The sequence below is a fragment of the Oryzias melastigma genome, linkage group LG8, assembly GCF_002922805.2.
Source record: "Oryzias melastigma strain HK-1 linkage group LG8, ASM292280v2, whole genome shotgun sequence".
Classification (NCBI taxonomy): Eukaryota; Metazoa; Chordata; class Actinopteri; order Beloniformes; family Adrianichthyidae; genus Oryzias; species Oryzias melastigma.
In genome coordinates this window covers 9,047,112-9,064,163 of record NC_050519.1, presented here as the reverse complement: position 1 = coordinate 9,064,163, position 17,052 = coordinate 9,047,112, and the positions used below count along the sequence as shown (strand labels likewise).

Below are 17,052 nucleotides of genomic sequence, written 5' to 3'. Positions count from 1 at the left end.
TTTGGTGTTTTTGGAAAACCAGTTTGCCCTTTAGTGAAAATAAAAAAAAGAAACACTTCAGAAACAATTGATGTTTTATCTAACTAATTGACCAATCAGCACCTTTCTGCTGTCCACACCCAATCATCACTCCACCTATCACTAGCTAAATCAGATTTTTAAAAATTCACAGATTAATTCAAACTGATTTTCTATTTTTTCTCGGAGATAATTTTCAAAAGCTTAAACATAATATAAAGTGAGGCTGTGTGAGATGATCTCAGATGCTGTGATGAAACATATTCAGAGGAAAAGAAGAAAGACTCACAGAGAAGAGCTGACAGACATTTATTTGTATCTCTAAAAGCCAAGAAAACCTAAGATCTAAAGTTTATAGTCAACCACATAAGGATTTTACCCCTCTTTTAGAGGTTTAGGTTTTTATTTTGTTACTAGTTGCCAGGATATGTTACTTTGATCTGTGTATATATCTAATTTTCTGCATTTTATTAAAAATGGGAAGTTATATAGTCATTAATTCAAACATTAATTAAAAAAGCAAAAAGGTCAGTTTGCTATCCTATAAAAACGGCCAAAAAAAGCAAATTTTTCACTGAAATTTTATCTAATCTTGATCAGTAAATGTTATATTATCTTTATACAAAAAAAACTTTATTGTGTCATAAAGATCAGATTCAGTTTTCATGTTACTCGGTATTCCTGCCGTAAAATAGTAATTGTACCTGGAAAATGTCTCTATTTAGTTTGGTAGAACCAAAACATTGAATTTAAATTTTTTTTCCCCCCAAACTTCATTATATATTTGCAATTTTATCGGAAGACATCAGTAACCTTAAAAATAAAAATGCAATTTCTATTTCACATTATTTGCTGGGAAAACTAGTTATATCTTAGTTATTTCTGGAAGACAAAAGACGGCATTTGATCATCTGACATCAAGCAAAAGAAAAATGTTGAAAACAAGTTTTAGTGCTTTGCAGCTGTCTTGCTTGCTTCTGTTGAAACAGAAGTAAAATTTAGTAAATCACACTCATTTTTTAATCATTTCAATAATTATTGAACAAAAATAATTGAACAATTGTTTTTGAACATTATCAATTATAGTGCGTTTCTCTTGGTGATATGTTGGACTGACAGAAGACAAAAATCCCATGTTTTAGTCATAAAAATTAAGAAAAAAAATATTTTTATTAATCAGTGTAGAATTTTTTAATTTGATGTTCAGGAGAAAGGAGCTGATTGGTTGATTTGTTTTCATAGGTTTGTGTAAAACTTGCATTTGTGTCTGTATTTCTTTCTTTCTCATAGAAAATACAAGTAAAAATTAGAAAAAATATTAAGACAAAATATTTTTCGTAGCTATAAATCTTTTTTTACATGTGGCTCACAATTGTTTTTGGAACCACAAATATTATTTGTGGACAAATTGGTATTACCATATCAGAAAAATATTCTACATTCATTAATTTAAGTATGCACATATTTTGCCTTTAATTGCATGTGTGAATGTAATTTCTCAACTGCTAAATAATAATGAAAGAATAAACTCCATGACCAAGTGTCAGTACCCTCTTCCGCCACCAGATGGCCACCTTTTCATTACAAACTGGACAGGAAAAGCTTCATCAGGTTATTCTGAGATACTAGTGGGGAAAAAAGTTGAGCCTGTGTAAAGGAAAAGTGGCCATTTTTGTGTTTTAAACAAATGAAACCCCAACACCAATTTGTTTTTTTCAGTCCACATTACCAAGGCCTTTTCTGGAGTCACTTTCTGATGAAAAAAAAAGCAAAAAAACAGCAAGTTTGTAAAAAATATCACAAAAAAAGTGTCTAGCCTATAATTATAGCATCATTTACTTAATCACACTTTTCTGTCATAAGCTGTACATGGTTTAAGACCAATACAAGGAAAATTACATTTAAAGAAATCAGTGATCCTTGCAGAGGCACAACGACGCCCGAGCACAGGAGGCGAGGTCTCCGGGAACCCTGATCCTCTCCTTGTCACTCACCGATCTCCTGAGTGTCCGGAATGAAGAGATTCTGGGTTTGACTGTCTTATTGATCTCCTTCAAACAGTACGACAGGGGGTCCCGGCCAAACTTGGGGGAAGTTGATCCATTAGAGGGTGAGGGGGTCGGTGGTGTGGAGAAAGGAGTGAGTGTGGAGGAGGAGAACTGAGCGAGACCAAAAGTACCAGCACCCGAGAGTAAGGTATGCAGGCGTAGGTCAGAGGAGAGGGGCAGCAGAGAGATGGGAGGGGGGACAAAAAAAAAAAGCAACAACAAGGGGAAAGAAAAAGACACTGTCAACACCTCAGTGCACCACAGTGCCTGGGACAATACTGCAGCAAACCCAGCACATGAGCCACAACAGCATGAAAGAAACACACATCTCTGGCTTTTATAAGCAACATGTTGAACAAAACAAGAAAAAAAATGTGGTCAACCCACATTAAGTCACCTAATTCTCCCAAATCATCTAATTTACAATTAGAATCCAAAAATCAAAGAGCTAACATTTTATGGCAGCAATTTTTTTACTTAAATTTTTCTTTGAATTTTTTTTTTTGTCCTATTTTTTTTTTTAGAAGACAAAATAAACAGATCATAACACTCCGCTTTATACTGCCAGAGCCTGCTTGTGTCTGATGGTGGGGCGCTCCCTAAAATAGTTGATATTTATGTCACAAACTGTTGCTTCCTTCCTGCAGCCTAAAGGGCGTCTGGAAGGAGCTCCTACAAAACAACAATGAATAAAAGGTGATTTCCCAGCCGAGACAAAAAAAAAAAAAAAGACGAATAAAAAATCTACGAAAGCTCCGATACATAAAAATGGGGGATAAATACTGAAACTGTGAAGGTTATTTGACAGCTGTCATCAGTATCAAGTTTGCCTACCTACTTTTTTTTCACGTATGCTCATTAAAAAAAAATCAGAAAAACGCTTCTTAAAATATTAAAAATGTTTGAGACATAAGTCATATCAAGTTTATAGTTTATGTAGGGTCACAAGAATAATAGTTTACATTTTCCTACTAACACTTATGATTTAAAGTAATTTTAAATATTTAAAATTTGGATTTTTTTTTTTTTTTTTTTTTAATGGTACGTCAACTACTCGTCAGTTTTGATCTAGTAGTTAAAAACAATGACTAAGAATCCATCACTTGATTTTTGGGAGAGTTGTGTGACTTTGTATGGAATGACCAGCAACACACACACACACACACACACAAAAACCAAACACTACACAAAAGCAACCAGCCGTGGCTCCACATGGGGGCCACAGCAGCCCAGCACCTGCAGTCAGACTCAAGCAAAGGGCGGCATGAGCAACCAAAAATAAATGTGTTTATAATTTTGATTTACAAAAATAAATTAAGTTTTAAATTCAAATTTTAGATTTTTCTACTTTTTTCTGATTTGATTAAATTTTTAATTAACTGCATCGCAATAAAATAAAAATATGAAGTCAGTATTAAATCCGGTGCGTTTTTGATCTCTGCATTGATTTACCTGTCCATAAAATATGACACATTTAAAGAGTCCGAGCTAAAGTTAGCTGACCCATCATAGGGACTCTGTGTGGAAAATCATGTTCAGAGTGAAGCGGCACCATCCTGACTGACCTACATAGATAATGCTTCAGTTCACAAACCAGTCCGGTTGTTATAAATAGCCTGCATATCTACCACAGTGGAGTCGTGCAGATAGATTTTCGAGGTTCATGAATGTTCAGCGTTAGAAAAAAGGTTAACTTGACTCCTATAAGGGAGCGTGGGAGTGGGACCTATTAGCTAAATGAAAACGGAGGCGTTTGGCTCACAGCCTTCAACACTGAGCGTCTAAAAGTGCCGTATAACAAGGTCCCACACGTAAACACTGAGGACGTGAAGTACAGCACCGTTATTATGCGGGCATCAACCACTTTGGTGCTACTTGTCTTGAGAGTTATGAGGATGTAAGTAGAGGGGAGCAGTTAATAGAGGAGTTTAGGGACCTCATGTGAACCGGGAGTTCTTACACCGGGACAGCTAGCCTTCTGTTCCCGCTCCGAACGCTTAATTGGTAAAACATGACTGATGACACAGAGCTGTGCGACACACACACACAAAGAAAGAACAGGAAGAGTGCACAGCAGAGCGAGGCCAACGGGGCATGCAAGGAAAGGAGAGGTGCTGAACAAGCAAAACAATGCCGAAAAGAAAGAGAACGGAGGAGAGGACGATTAACTGGTTAGTGTTCAGCCGCTCGTACCACCAGTTTGATTTGGGTCCCGTGACGTATTTATCCTGGTGAAGTGAGTGAGACATCGTTGTGATTCGGCACATAGCGCCGGGTTCTGGGGAGCATAATGGATGCAGTGTGTTTGTGGACGCCAGCAGAGGAAAATTGACTGTTGTTCGGGGTCCCGTGCTGTTAAAAGCACAAGCGCAGCAGAATGCCAACTGCCAGCTGACCTACTGGAACCACGCTGGAGAAATGTGAAGGGGGCGGAAGTCGAGGTTTAGTCACCTACAGCCAGAGAGTCATGCAAAGGTCCTGTGCTGGATGCATCATTTACTGTGAAATCCATTCATGCGTTAACATTTCCAAGCTTTAGAGTTCAAAAAATATATAGTTTTCAGTTGCTGCAAGATCACAAACATGACCCCTCTCTAAAGTGGATTTTCCGATTCAAAATTCGGATCATTAATGCTGGGATATGTGCAACGTTCTCCATTCAAACTTGTCAGTGTTGGGCTAAAATCCCTCATTAGTGAAACATTCCACTGTCCTTACCTTACTCCTCCTGCTGAAAAGCCAAAAGTTTTTGCTTCTGTTCTTTCCCAGAATGTCTATGGGGCCTTTAGGTGTTCCCAAGCTACTGTCGGACGAGGCGCGATTGATCCCCTGACTGTAGTCCTCAAACTCCAGATCTCCAGGTCGCTCAAAGCCCGACTTATTCTGCTCTATTACAATCCTGGAGTCCTGAATTAAACACAAATATAAAAGGGTTATTTTCAAAGCTTAGGGGGAAAAAATGCATGAAAAGCACAATAATCAGCGTTTTAACACAACTCACATTCTTCTCATTAACATTGGAGCCGGCTTTAGTAATGCCCTCCAGGCATTTGCCTATGATGGGCATCACGTGCTTCTCTGTGTCCGAGAACAAGATGTAGCCTTGGGCTAACTTCCGTGCTCGCCTCTCATCCAGATCCTGCAATTTCTAAAGAAGAAAAATCGGTTTTCACAAACTGCAATTAAGAAAAATGAGACAATTAAGTGTATTTTTAGTTCCTACACTTCGAAAAGTGGCTTTATTTTTCTTTAAAATAACATTTTTTACTCGATTTACTGATGAAATATTCAGTTTTCTTTCTTTACACCTTTGACTCCATCTAGAAGGCCACCAGTGTACTTTTTTCTCTGTTTTTTGCCACAGTAACTAAATAAAAAAATCCCAGTGAAGCACTGCTCTACAACTAACTGAAATTAGAGTTGGAAAAAGACTTTTAAACACCACTCCTGGAAAGCACAGATTGCCAAAGAAAACTCACATTGAAAATGAGGGGCATGTCATTAAAATAGAACTGGTTCTGCTCCTTGTTGTATTTTTGGAGCTGAGCGGCGTAGTCGTTCTTGCACTCCTCTGCTATGTGTGCTTTCATATGAGCTTGCTGTTTTGCCTAAAACACACAAATGAAAACATGCGGGTGAAAAAGGGACCCTGCTCTTGTTTTGCATCACATGAACCACTTTGTGTAATGTAAATGCGTGTTTGCAGCTCATACTTTTTCAACGTCGGCTTTGGTGGCGTTGATGTCCTGGTCCGTCTTTTCCGCGTGCTGCGCTGCTCGTTCCGCTTCCCTCCATTCCCTCTCGAAGCGCTTTTTGCTCTGGTGGGGTGGGAGATATACAGTCAAATAAAAAAGGATATGACTTTAAAATAAAAGAGGAGAAAACTTTCTTCTCATTTATAGAATGAGATGACAGTCTTCCAACTCTGGGATTAGAAAAATCTCTAATCAAAATAGTTCATGGATTAAAAACAAGGTTAAAACAAAACTGGTTTCTACGTCTGCTTCTTTTACTATAACCAAATAAAGCGACATGACGAAACACCCAACCTGTGTGGCCAGTCACTCACAGAGCTTCTTGTGGCGTTCACTCTATTAACAACATTGAGTTTGGAGAAATATAGTATTTTATTTGCCACTAATTGTGCAAGTTCTTCCACTTAAAGAGACAAGAGAGGCCTGTAACTTTCATCATAGGTATATAAGAGACAAAAAGAGAAATAAAAATCCACAAAATCAAATTTTAAAGAATTTATTTGCAAATGATGGTGGTGTTTAAATGTATTTGGTCACCTACAAACAAGCCAGATTTCTATGTAACTTCTCCTGTAGGAGGATCCTCTGTCCTCCACTCGTTACCCGTTTGAACTCATTATCGATATAAAAGACACCTGTCCACAACCTCCAACAGTCACACTCCAAACTCCACCAAAGAGCTGTCTTAGGACACCAGAAACAAAATTGTTGACCTGCACCAGCAGGCTGGGAAGACTGAATCTATAATAAATAAGCAGCTTGGTGGAAAGAAACCAACTGTTGGAGGAATTATTAGGGAATGGGAGACAAACAATACCACTGATAATCTACCTGGATCTGGGGATCCTGCAACCTTATGAAGACTTACAGAAAATGTTTGACTGCTGTCATTGCCAACAAAGAGTATATAAGAAAATATTGAGTTTGTTATTGACCAAATACTTACTTCCCACCATAATTTACAAATAAATTCTTTAAAAATCAGACAATGTGATTTTTCTGGATTTTTTTTTCTCATTTTGTCTCTCTACCTATGTTAAAAATGACAGGCCTCTCTCATCTTCTTAAGTGGGAGAACTTGCATAAATAGTGGCTGACTAAAAACTTTTTTACCCCACTTCATGTGTGCTCTGATCAGTGTTTTAAGTTGTGGCTGCACTCACATTGTCCAGCTGCTTGTAGGTGCTTTCCAGACTCTGCTGGGCCTTCTTGGCCTCCATTAAATACTGCAAACATTCATAAAAATAGACAGAGTGAAGAACGGGGTCCGATGACATTGAAAGAGACGCACAGAGAGTGAGTCCTGTCAAGGAGCAAACAGAACAAACAATGTTCTTCACAAGCCACGGTGCAGAACAGACAGGAAGACAAACAGCAGTGTGTCTCGCGGAGACTTAACGTCGTCAACAGGGGGCTGAACATAATTCCACTGTTTTGCAATCAAACCTAACAAACACAAAGAGTTTCTCGGTTGGACCAAAGATCCCAAAGGAGACAGAAAAACTTCTCCTCCACTCTCCTCCCATGCTTTAAACTCCTCCTTTTACGTGTTGTAAACTAAAAACCTTTTTTGTTGTTGTTGTTGTTTCATCAATTAAACTTTCGACTTCGCCGGTGCTTAAACACCCACTCTGATTATTTTATTTTTTTAACATGTTTTTGTGACTTTTCCTTTTGGATGATGGGGTTCATATATAAAGACTATTAAGATCACAATTTCAGAGTATTTATTCATTCAAATCAGTGTGAATTAGGAGCAAACAAATAGTGTCACTTGGAAAAAGGGTCATAAGCTCCTCCTTGATTTCTGGTGTCTGGCTTGCTCTACGCCAACAGGTATAATTATCATTAAAAGACCACTGGGAACGCTTTTAAAATAGATCAATAGACTTTAAGGAAAGTTTCTAGTTTCATGGAAAAGTTACCAAACTGAACAGGGACAGACTGCCAAACCAGTTCATCTGAACCTAAATGAACTTTGAGCAGGTACTCTGCTCATTTGCATATCCAGCTCACCGTCTTTCGCTCCTGTTTGATCTCCTGCAGGTACTTGTTGAGATCGATGCAGATGTTTATCATCAGGTTCTCTGCAATCAGCTCCCTCTGGCCCGCGTAGTCGTTCATCTCATTCAAGATGTTCAAAAACGACTGGTGGCTGGACAGCCTGTGGTTAGAGAGGAGAGGGGGGAAGGAAAGGGTGGAGATAGAGGGACATGCTGATCGGAACACTGATACGCTGATAAACACACAGAGCTGAGTGGAGGATCAGAAGATAAGGGATTTCCTTATTCATGCCTCCCTCTGAGAGCATTTATGCCACAAGCATCGGTTCCACCACAATGCACCGACGACGCCAACAGCAGCAGGATTCCCGGCAGCTTTAAACGGGATCTTATTTGTTCCAGTTTATTTAGTTAGTTTACTCAGAGAGGGTGTGAGAGGTTTTTGGAAATCACTGATCACCCCAAAACTTTCAAATGACTCACCTGCACTCTGGCTCATCTTTGTTGCTTCGTTTTTGGTTATATTTCTTTGAAAGATTCCTGTGGAGAGTGACAGTGCATGAGTAAGACTTTTTAGTGAATAAATAACTGCTTTAAAACTAAAAGTCAACATCAAAACAGCCATTCTTCCTCCTTTTGCTCTCCTTTTGACCACATCCATTTGATCATGTGGCAGTCTGCTCCCACTTCCTCTCCTCTCCAGCAAAGCTCAGCACTACAACAGATGTGCTTCTGCACAACTGGAGAAAGGAGAAAAGATGGAGAGAGCCAGACAGCCAGGACACTGCTGCTGCAGAATTGGACCAGTGTTTCAGACAAACAAACCAGATTCTGTCCCAGCACAGTCATGAGACCAACAAACATTTCATAAACAGCCCGTTTGAGCACACAAAAAAATACAAACACAAGCCGCTTTTGAGCAGCAGGCTTGCACATTAGCATTTGGCACAGTCAGCGCAGGAAAAAAAAGGGAGAAAAAAAAAAAAAAAAGCAACAAGAGCGAGGCCTACCTCAGCTGTTTGGCGTAGTTCTGCTCAATCTCTGTTCTCTCCCTTACAAACTTTACATACTTATCCATCAGCTCCAGACCAGACTGTGTGTGCTTCTCTATGATGTCATATTGGTCCTGGGGGAAGGAGCATGGGAAACAAAGTCAGCAGCAGCAGGCAAAAATACCACGTTAACCTTGAGGTTGCTCCTCCGGTCAGGTACAAGACGTTTTAATAGAAAACCATAAAGCAAACAAAACAAGGTCTTTTTCCTGCACGCCAAAACGTGCTGGTCAAAGTCTGTAAATATTAAATATTTGTCATTTAACCGATAACGGATAGGCATCCAAAGGGTTTCTTACAGTCGATTACAAATATAACGTATTTACTGAAGAGATATTTTAAAGAAACATGACCCATTTGCAGTCATTAATTTAATCTATGACAGAACTGATAGGATTTTTCTTCAACATTGTTCCTCTTACTCCTGATACTCTCAAGCCCAGCCACGTCTACATAGAAGAAGTTCTTTTTCTGGCTGGTGGTTTTACTGACAGATATGTAACATGTTAGGCCTTGTTTTTAACGCACCTTTCAGGTGAGCCAAAGATTTGTAATCTGAGATCAAGCAAAGAAAAGGTGTTGGAGATTAAGAGGGGATAAAAGCAGCAAAGTCTCAAACATAAACAACGTAAGGTAAAACATGCAATATTTTCTTTTTTTCTATCACTGCCAAGGACAAAAGAGGCTGGAGAAACACCTCAGTGTGTAGTGTGCACATGCTCTTGCTTTTAGTATAAACAGAGATAACAGTCTTTACACCATACACTCTCCATTCATCTATCACCTCTTTAACACAGTTTTGTCTGTATTTTTGCATTTAGAAACAGTTGTTAAAAAGTGTGTTTTAATTGGTGATTTTGAGTTATTGTGTGAGCAAAACAAACTACTTGTTTTAGTTACTTTTTTTAAAGTTAGAGTTGCAAAATGTGTTTTTAAAAATGAAAATAAATGTAGATTTTTTCAGTGATGATAGGGATTAAATTATATATATTTTTTTAATTTGAGTTTTTTTTCAGTCATCTTTAGAGTACTAATGATAAATTAGCTTCACACACTGAATCATTTTAATTATTGGTGACAAAGATTTAGAAAACAAAAAACTTTAAGCAAAAATCTACAGTTTTTTCCTCTCGACTTCTAAAGATTATTCTCTAATTTTGTAAAAATGTCCAAATTAGAATTTTTTAAGGACTTATTCCATTAGAAATTATGTTTTTAACGTGTTCTTGTAGCATTTTTCTCATGATGGACAGAAAGTAAAAAGAAAATTAACATAAAAACTGCATTACTGACTATTTCAACCCAGAGTACCTCCGACACTGCTCATCATTTTTGTTGCACAGCTAACGCTGGCTTAGGGTTGTGAGAGTCTGTAAGCTAGTGGGAGAGAGTGTAAAACAAAGGCATGATGGGAAATGAGCACAGGTTTATCCCACAACTCAGAGGCAAACTTCTGATTAACTCCTGCCGCTCTGCAGAAACCATGTCCTAGAAAGCGACAGGGATTTTAAGTGTTATCTTCAAGTGATAAAGTTAATAATCCCTTGTTGTTATTCTAGGAGCTTCAGTTGTCAAAAGGTGATGATGCAGGTTTAATATAAGGAATTAGATTGTATGACTTGATGTTTTCATTGAGACTTAAAAATTTCACCACTTAAAGAAAAATAGTTTATTAGAATTGTTTACTATTTATAACTACATTGGAGTACATTAAACTCACCCTGCGAAACTGTAATAGTTCTGTTCTCAGTCTGATTTAGACCAATGCTAAATTTATAGTGTAAGCAGTTTGCTGTTCCTTTATTTTGACTTGTGGCTTTACACAATGTCTGCAGTCTCACAATGTACAACACAAATTGAAAACTAATCTCGATTACAGCAGAAATGCCACAAGTTTCCCAAAAAAAAAGCATGGTCAAGCTGTTTATTAAAGAAACAATAGGCCCTATATCAAACTTTTAGAAAAGTCCCAGTCTCAGCAACTGGATGAAAATGATTCATTCCACTCTAATCGACTCAGTTTTAGTTCAGAATTATTTATGCCTGAAAAGTATATAAATACTGTCAAAAATATACATTCACAATTATTCAGTTTGTAGTAAAGTGGATTTAAATGATCCCCATCCTGACCATGTGCAGCACAGCTGGTGACAGTAAAAAGGAGGAAACAGGCCTCTTCTTTTTTTCTTTTTTTATATAAAAATCTTCTGCAAAGCCAGAATGACAAAGTGTAGACTTAGGCCTTGACCAATTGGGATCGAGGAAACTAAAGAGGGGATGGATATGTAAAAATCTAGTGCGCTTTAGTGATATAGGGGGAAAAATACAGTTTTATTGGTTAAGAAATAAAAAGAGAGCAGGGGTGATAGGAAGACTAGAAAAAATCACTTTGAACAACCATATACAGTTTATCCAAATGGAAAGTTTAGAATGTAAGGTAAAGACAATGTATTTATCCAGAGTTTAAGGCTCTGTAAGAGATGAGCCTCACAGTTCAAGGCTCAAAGTTTAATCCTAGAATTGAAACATTTTTAAACAGTCACTACCTTGATAAATGATTGTTTTCCCTATAAAATCAATTTACATAATTTAAAATGTATTACTTCATCTTTTACAGCCAAATAACCTGGCATGGATTCAGAGGCCCAAACCATGATACTACCAACAATATTGATTCCAATCAACAAGGTTTCCCTTCAAAGATTTTTTTTTTCAAAAACACTATTTTTATAAATCATTATATTACTAAAATATGTATCTTTTTTTATTTTGAAGTCAAAAAACAACATTATATTATTTGCTCAAAGTTTCTAAATTGTACAGATTTAGTGAAAATTTGATTTTTTTTCTTTCATTTTAGAGGATATTTCTTAATTTAATATTGGATTTTGTACAAATTTAAAGCATGATCTCATTTTTAGATCTTAGTCTTTTATATCCATATGATTTCTGCACATTTTTATTCAGTTGTTGCTGTTTTTTTTTTCTTTTCTTCTGCTTCTAAGGCAGGAAAAAGCCACAGCTTCTACCAGAAACTTGTTACTGGTAAATATGGCTTCCAGAAGGAAAATGTCAAGTCAAGGCTTAGTTTTTCTTTATTTATTTTTATGCTTTTAATATAAAAACAATTAAGATAAATTATTTTTACCTGCTAAACAGATCTATTTTTGAAGATTAAACACGTAGTATTCTGTTTTTTCCAGAATGAACCATTTCAGTGTTATTTAAAAATACAGTTTTGCTTCTTCCTTTTCTATTAATATAGAAATCAAGAATAGGAGAAAACTTATTAAAACTACATTAAGCAATTACGAAACTAAAGGATGCATTTTAAATTAACTAATAAATACAAATCTCAAAGATAATAAAGCCATTAAATGCATTATTAAATAAATGCAAAGGCTTTTTAATGAAAATCTTCATAAAAAGAACTCATATATTTGTGTAAATAAGGCACCCTAAATGAAAAGGTTATTTGTTGGTGGTTTCAAAACATAAACCAGCACAAAATTTTCCTTAGTTTAGCTTCTCTGAGTCACAGAAGAAGAATCCTAAGAATTCTTCCTGTGTCGCATTTTAACCCGTTAAACGCACCATGTCATCAAGTGAAAGCCACAAAACATGTGAAGCCCAGGAAGTAGCTTGATGACAAGGCTGCTGGGAACGTTAAACCCTGAGTCATCGTCTTTCCCACAGAACTAAAGGGACAGATCTGCCGCCCAGGAGGGATGTCCACCATCACCCCCTCAAAGAAGACGCAGTGATCTTGCAAAGCTTAAAATAGCCACCAGATTACAATCAGGGGACAGATGCTAAAGGCCTGACTTGCTCCACAGGTTGACTTAAGAGGCAAACATTCACCAAACCAATTAGAGCAGCAGAGCTTTGAGCAACCAGACAGGTGAGATTACAACAAACACCAATTCACTTTTTATTTGACAGCTTATTGGGTTTCATGCAGAGAATTTCAACTAAATCTAGTAGCAAAGTAGAGAAGAGAGAGACAAAAAAAACTTTTTTATTTACAATAAAATGTTTGATAAACACTGGGATGCTTCCACGAATCAAAGTAGGACAAAAACTAATTAGGCTGTTGCAGCAACCAGCACAGGATGATAAAAGGGACAAGGGAAGAGGCCTACGGGGAGACTGCAATGAGGTCAAAAGCTCCCCTATACCCTGCATCTCTGCAATGCTCCACTTCAGAGTGTTCAGGTTTACAGAGAGCCTGTGCATGCTTCCATTCTGAACAGAGCCAATCCTGATGGTGACTAGAAATGTCCTTTCATAAAAAAAAAAAAAAAAACAGTACACAACATGCAGGGGTGTGGAATGTTGCCAAGAAACAGCAAATCAGCTGATGATATCTGTATGTAAACTAACATAAAGGAAGCTGTCATGCATTGGAAACTACACAAAATAAAGGATATTTGTTTGCTGCGTCTTGTTTAAGATAAAGATGCCTTTAAGATGAAAATATCATAACTTTAGTCAGGACAAATAAATAGTTTGATTCTACTGGAGTAAACATTTAAAAGTCGAGATGCGTTCAAGAGCAAACTTTAGACACAAATTCTAAACTTTCTTCCAACTATTGTTTAAAAATTTATATTTTTTTAACTTTCTGAGTTTACTCGCTGATGGACTCACCCAAAGCTCCGTGCCCCAGTCCATGTTCCGCTACTTTGCAGAGCTATCTCCCGAGTACAAAGAAGTTCTCCAAAGTTCTCCCCGCAGCTCGCAGGAAGGCCCCGTAAAAGAAGCTCTAATCCCGACGCGCTGAGTCGGCCTCAAACGCTACACGCTGCGGGCTTGATTTCGCTTGCAAATCACGTAAAAACCCCGCATCGAGATGAAGTAATCAACCTGGGCTGGCAGTCGTTGGGCTTGTTAGTCCAAATATTTTTCATAGCAAAGGAAACAGGGACAAACTGTCTCTCATGTCCGCGTCACTCCCAAATCCTAAATCTTAAAGGGGCAGCGCACCAAAGCCCCGCCGTGCCACATCCTGACACCCTGCAGGGGCGCGTCCAGAACACAGGGGGGTCAGGGGCGTCTCTGATCTATACATTTAATTTTTTCTGCTATGAGTTTGAAAAATCTGTGTGTTTTGTCCTGTGATGTCCACAATTTATGCTTAAAATAAACTAGATCAACCAATTAGTCAATCAGTCAATCAATAAAAGACAGTAATGTGCCGCAAGTCACTAATTTAATAAAATTAAGTTATTTTTATTTAAAAATTCCGCAAAGGTTTCTACACCACACACTGTAAAAACTGAATCTTAAGAAAATAAAAAAATACTCGATTCAAGAAAAAAAAATTAATTTTCCATCTTCCAATAAAAAAAAATAATCCTATGAAGGAAGTTTTCGGTAGCAAAATAATATGTTTTACAAAACAGTGACTACACTGAAAAAGTAAAACATTTGATCAATAAAAAAAAAGTTATATAATTTGTTACATTTAAAACTATTAGTTTTCATCAAAATAAACATTTGAGTTGATGGTTTACTCAACTCAAAGACTCAATTTGATTAAAACAAACGTCATTAAATGCAACAAATTACAGAACTTTTTTTAACTGATCCAATGTTGTACTTTTTTCAGTGTAGATTTTTTTCCCCCAAGATGAGAACTCTTAGTAACACAATTTTGTTTGACTCCATTGACAGATTTTTGTAAATTATTCTGAGAAACTTCAAATTTTAAGAAATTTTGACTCCTGATTGGTTAAAAACAGTTACAAACTTTTAAACTATGTTTTGTTTTTCTCAGCTTGACAGTCCTAATTGGCCCTCATTACTGTTAGTGTGTAAAATGTAGCTGCTGTCAAAGCTAGGGGTGTGCCAAAATATCGATATTGCGATATATCGCGATATTTAGTCCTGCGATCGATTCTCGATGGGTTCTCACCAAGTATCGATATTATATTTTCATTTAAAGAGGCTGTAGCGCTGAGCGTCTGAGTCGCGCGCCGGAACTATGGGCGCACGCTGCGTCGGACTTTTAATAGCGATGCACGCGCTCATTCGGGAGAAGCACCGGTGAGATACAGGCTCTGTAGCGCGTGTGTGAAGCATGCCTACCTGTCAGCATTTATCCTCCATCTGTAGGAGATCCACCCGGTAAGAAGTGACTTTGTCTGAGCGCTAGAATGTCAGCGATCTCTTACTTTCTGTTTGCTGTGGGAACTGAGCGCGTGCTACGCAGTTGTCTGTGTATGCTTCAAGGAGCGTCGGAATTTTCGCTTTCATGCACTTCAATGTTTAACCTGCTGCTGTACGGTGTAACTTTGGTAAATTTATAATGTGACGTTTTCAAACAATGTAATCACTTGTTGCTAATGTTAATTTAAATATTTTTTTAAACAAAAAAAGCAGGATTTGATGTATGAACTTAAATTTAAATGTAATTAAAATATAGTACATGAATTCACTGTAAAATTAGGGAGGTTGCTAATTAATTGAAGCACTTAAAATTATATTTGCCATTATTGTGTGTGTTTTAAGGTTTTTACCTATTGACTGCTGACTGACCAAATGGAAAATAAATAAAAATTGGAAAAATAATCTCAAGTAACAGTCTGAGTAAATCAGCCTTTATTTTTGGATGCTCAGCCCTTTTCTAGTAAAGGAAAAGTGCACGAAAAATTCGGTCAATTTTGAGAGAGGCTGTAAAACATTATATTCATCATCCTTTGGTGTGATGTTCTTTTTGAGGTAGATAGCTGTTGTCACTTGATTTATTTAATTTTTGTTCTGTTGTTTACAACAATTCTGCCCTAAATAGTGGCAATGCTGATCATGTTTACTATTGTTAACATTAAATTTGACTGATAATTCTAATTTGGTTGTTGTCAATGCTTGTCAAAGACATAGTCTTACTGATTTTAACAATGCTGCACAAAAGTGTCTATAATTTGTTGCACAAAATAAGAAAAGTTGTTTATTATGATTGTGTTTAAGCTAAAAAATATGAATGGGGATATATTTTCACAAAAAAACACGTTCTTCTATATAATGCTAGTTATTAGAGAGGATTTTTACCAATTATCGCAGTATCGCGATATTATCGATATCGTGAACCATGTATCGCGTATCGTATCGTATCGTGAGGTACCCAGTGATTCCCAGCCCTAGTCAAAGCTGTAGCACTAGAAGAGACTTGCCCTCCTTCACTGTCACATGCCTGGAACTGTTGGCAAAAATATTTTGGGGGCAGCAGCTCTACGTGACACCTCCAGTCAAAGCATCAGATGTCCGTGACTCTGGTATCAATGACACCAGATGTTTGCAAACGAGAGTATTTTAATTTAATTCACTTTTGAAGATGAAGCTATTAACAAAAACTTTTCTCTTATTTTGTATTAATTTCCTATCCATAAATTAATGGGAGATTGTTGATCATCTTTTAACACTGAAAACTAATGAGATTTGGATTAATAAAAAAACTTTTTTGCTTTTGCTCTGATTGTTCAGTATCTCCACAGCCAAATGAAGATGAAGATTCCTCATCGCCATATCAACTTATAGTCTGATTTGTGTTGATTTTTTCAGAATACTTTCTGTACTTTGTCCAGATAAAACTTAAAACAACACGTATTCAGAACAACTATATATCCTTTCACGATAAGCATCACAGTTGACCGTCTATCTGCACTCAAGTTTGTTCAGAAAGTTCAGTCCTCATTGCAAACAAAAAACAATGAGTTTTTACTCATCTTTGCGGAGCTGAAACCGATTCATTGAACTGATTAGAAGCAGGTTTGATCAGAAATTCACATGTATAAAGAATGCTATCAAGCCTCAGAAACACACTATTAACACATTAGCAAATGCATAGCAGTTTTTCAAGTAGAATATGCAAAGAAAGGAGTTTAAGACCACAAATAGTTATTTTAAAAATATTTCATTAAGAGTTTGGAAAGTTCATACCTGTGAGTTTAAAGAGATTTTTAATAATAATCAATGTGTTTACGTCGACCAATGGTTAGCATTCGCCATCCTATGGGAAATTTCATTAAATGTTAGCAATAAGCTTTAGCTTTATGGAACAAATCAATCTATATTTTTATGAATTGATTATTGATATATTAAGCTTAAATCGATGCAAATCAATTAATCGATTTTATCAACCTAGATCTAATTTTCACTAAGCAAGCTTCTACACTGT

General features: G+C 36.8%; 1 protein-coding gene across 4 annotated transcripts in view; it reads right to left on the bottom strand.

Annotated features, from left to right (window-relative positions):
- The window catches only part of trip10a (thyroid hormone receptor interactor 10a), an 18,145-nt gene extending 4,218 nt beyond the window's left edge, over positions 1–13,927 (bottom strand). The window contains exons 1-11 of one of the 4 annotated variants that reach the window (XM_024272559.2): positions 13,527–13,927; positions 8,835–8,950; positions 8,308–8,364; positions 7,838–7,985; positions 6,985–7,047; positions 5,780–5,884; positions 5,546–5,674; positions 5,068–5,214; positions 4,785–4,973; positions 2,013–2,177; positions 1,748–1,771 (exon numbers count right to left, since the gene is read on the bottom strand). In XM_024272559.2, coding sequence (XP_024128327.1) covers positions 1,748–1,771; positions 2,013–2,177; positions 4,785–4,973; positions 5,068–5,214; positions 5,546–5,674; positions 5,780–5,884; positions 6,985–7,047; positions 7,838–7,985; positions 8,308–8,364; positions 8,835–8,950; positions 13,527–13,550 — 1,167 coding nt within the window. In that variant the 5' untranslated portion in view covers positions 13,551–13,927. The remainder of the gene's footprint in view (positions 1–1,747; positions 1,772–2,012; positions 2,178–4,784; positions 4,974–5,067; positions 5,215–5,545; positions 5,675–5,779; positions 5,885–6,984; positions 7,048–7,837; positions 7,986–8,307; positions 8,365–8,834; positions 8,951–13,526) is intronic. The other 3 variants (XM_024272560.2, XM_024272561.2, XM_024272563.2) reach the window with 3 other exon arrangements.
- Positions 13,928–17,052: the final 3,125 nt, after the last annotated feature.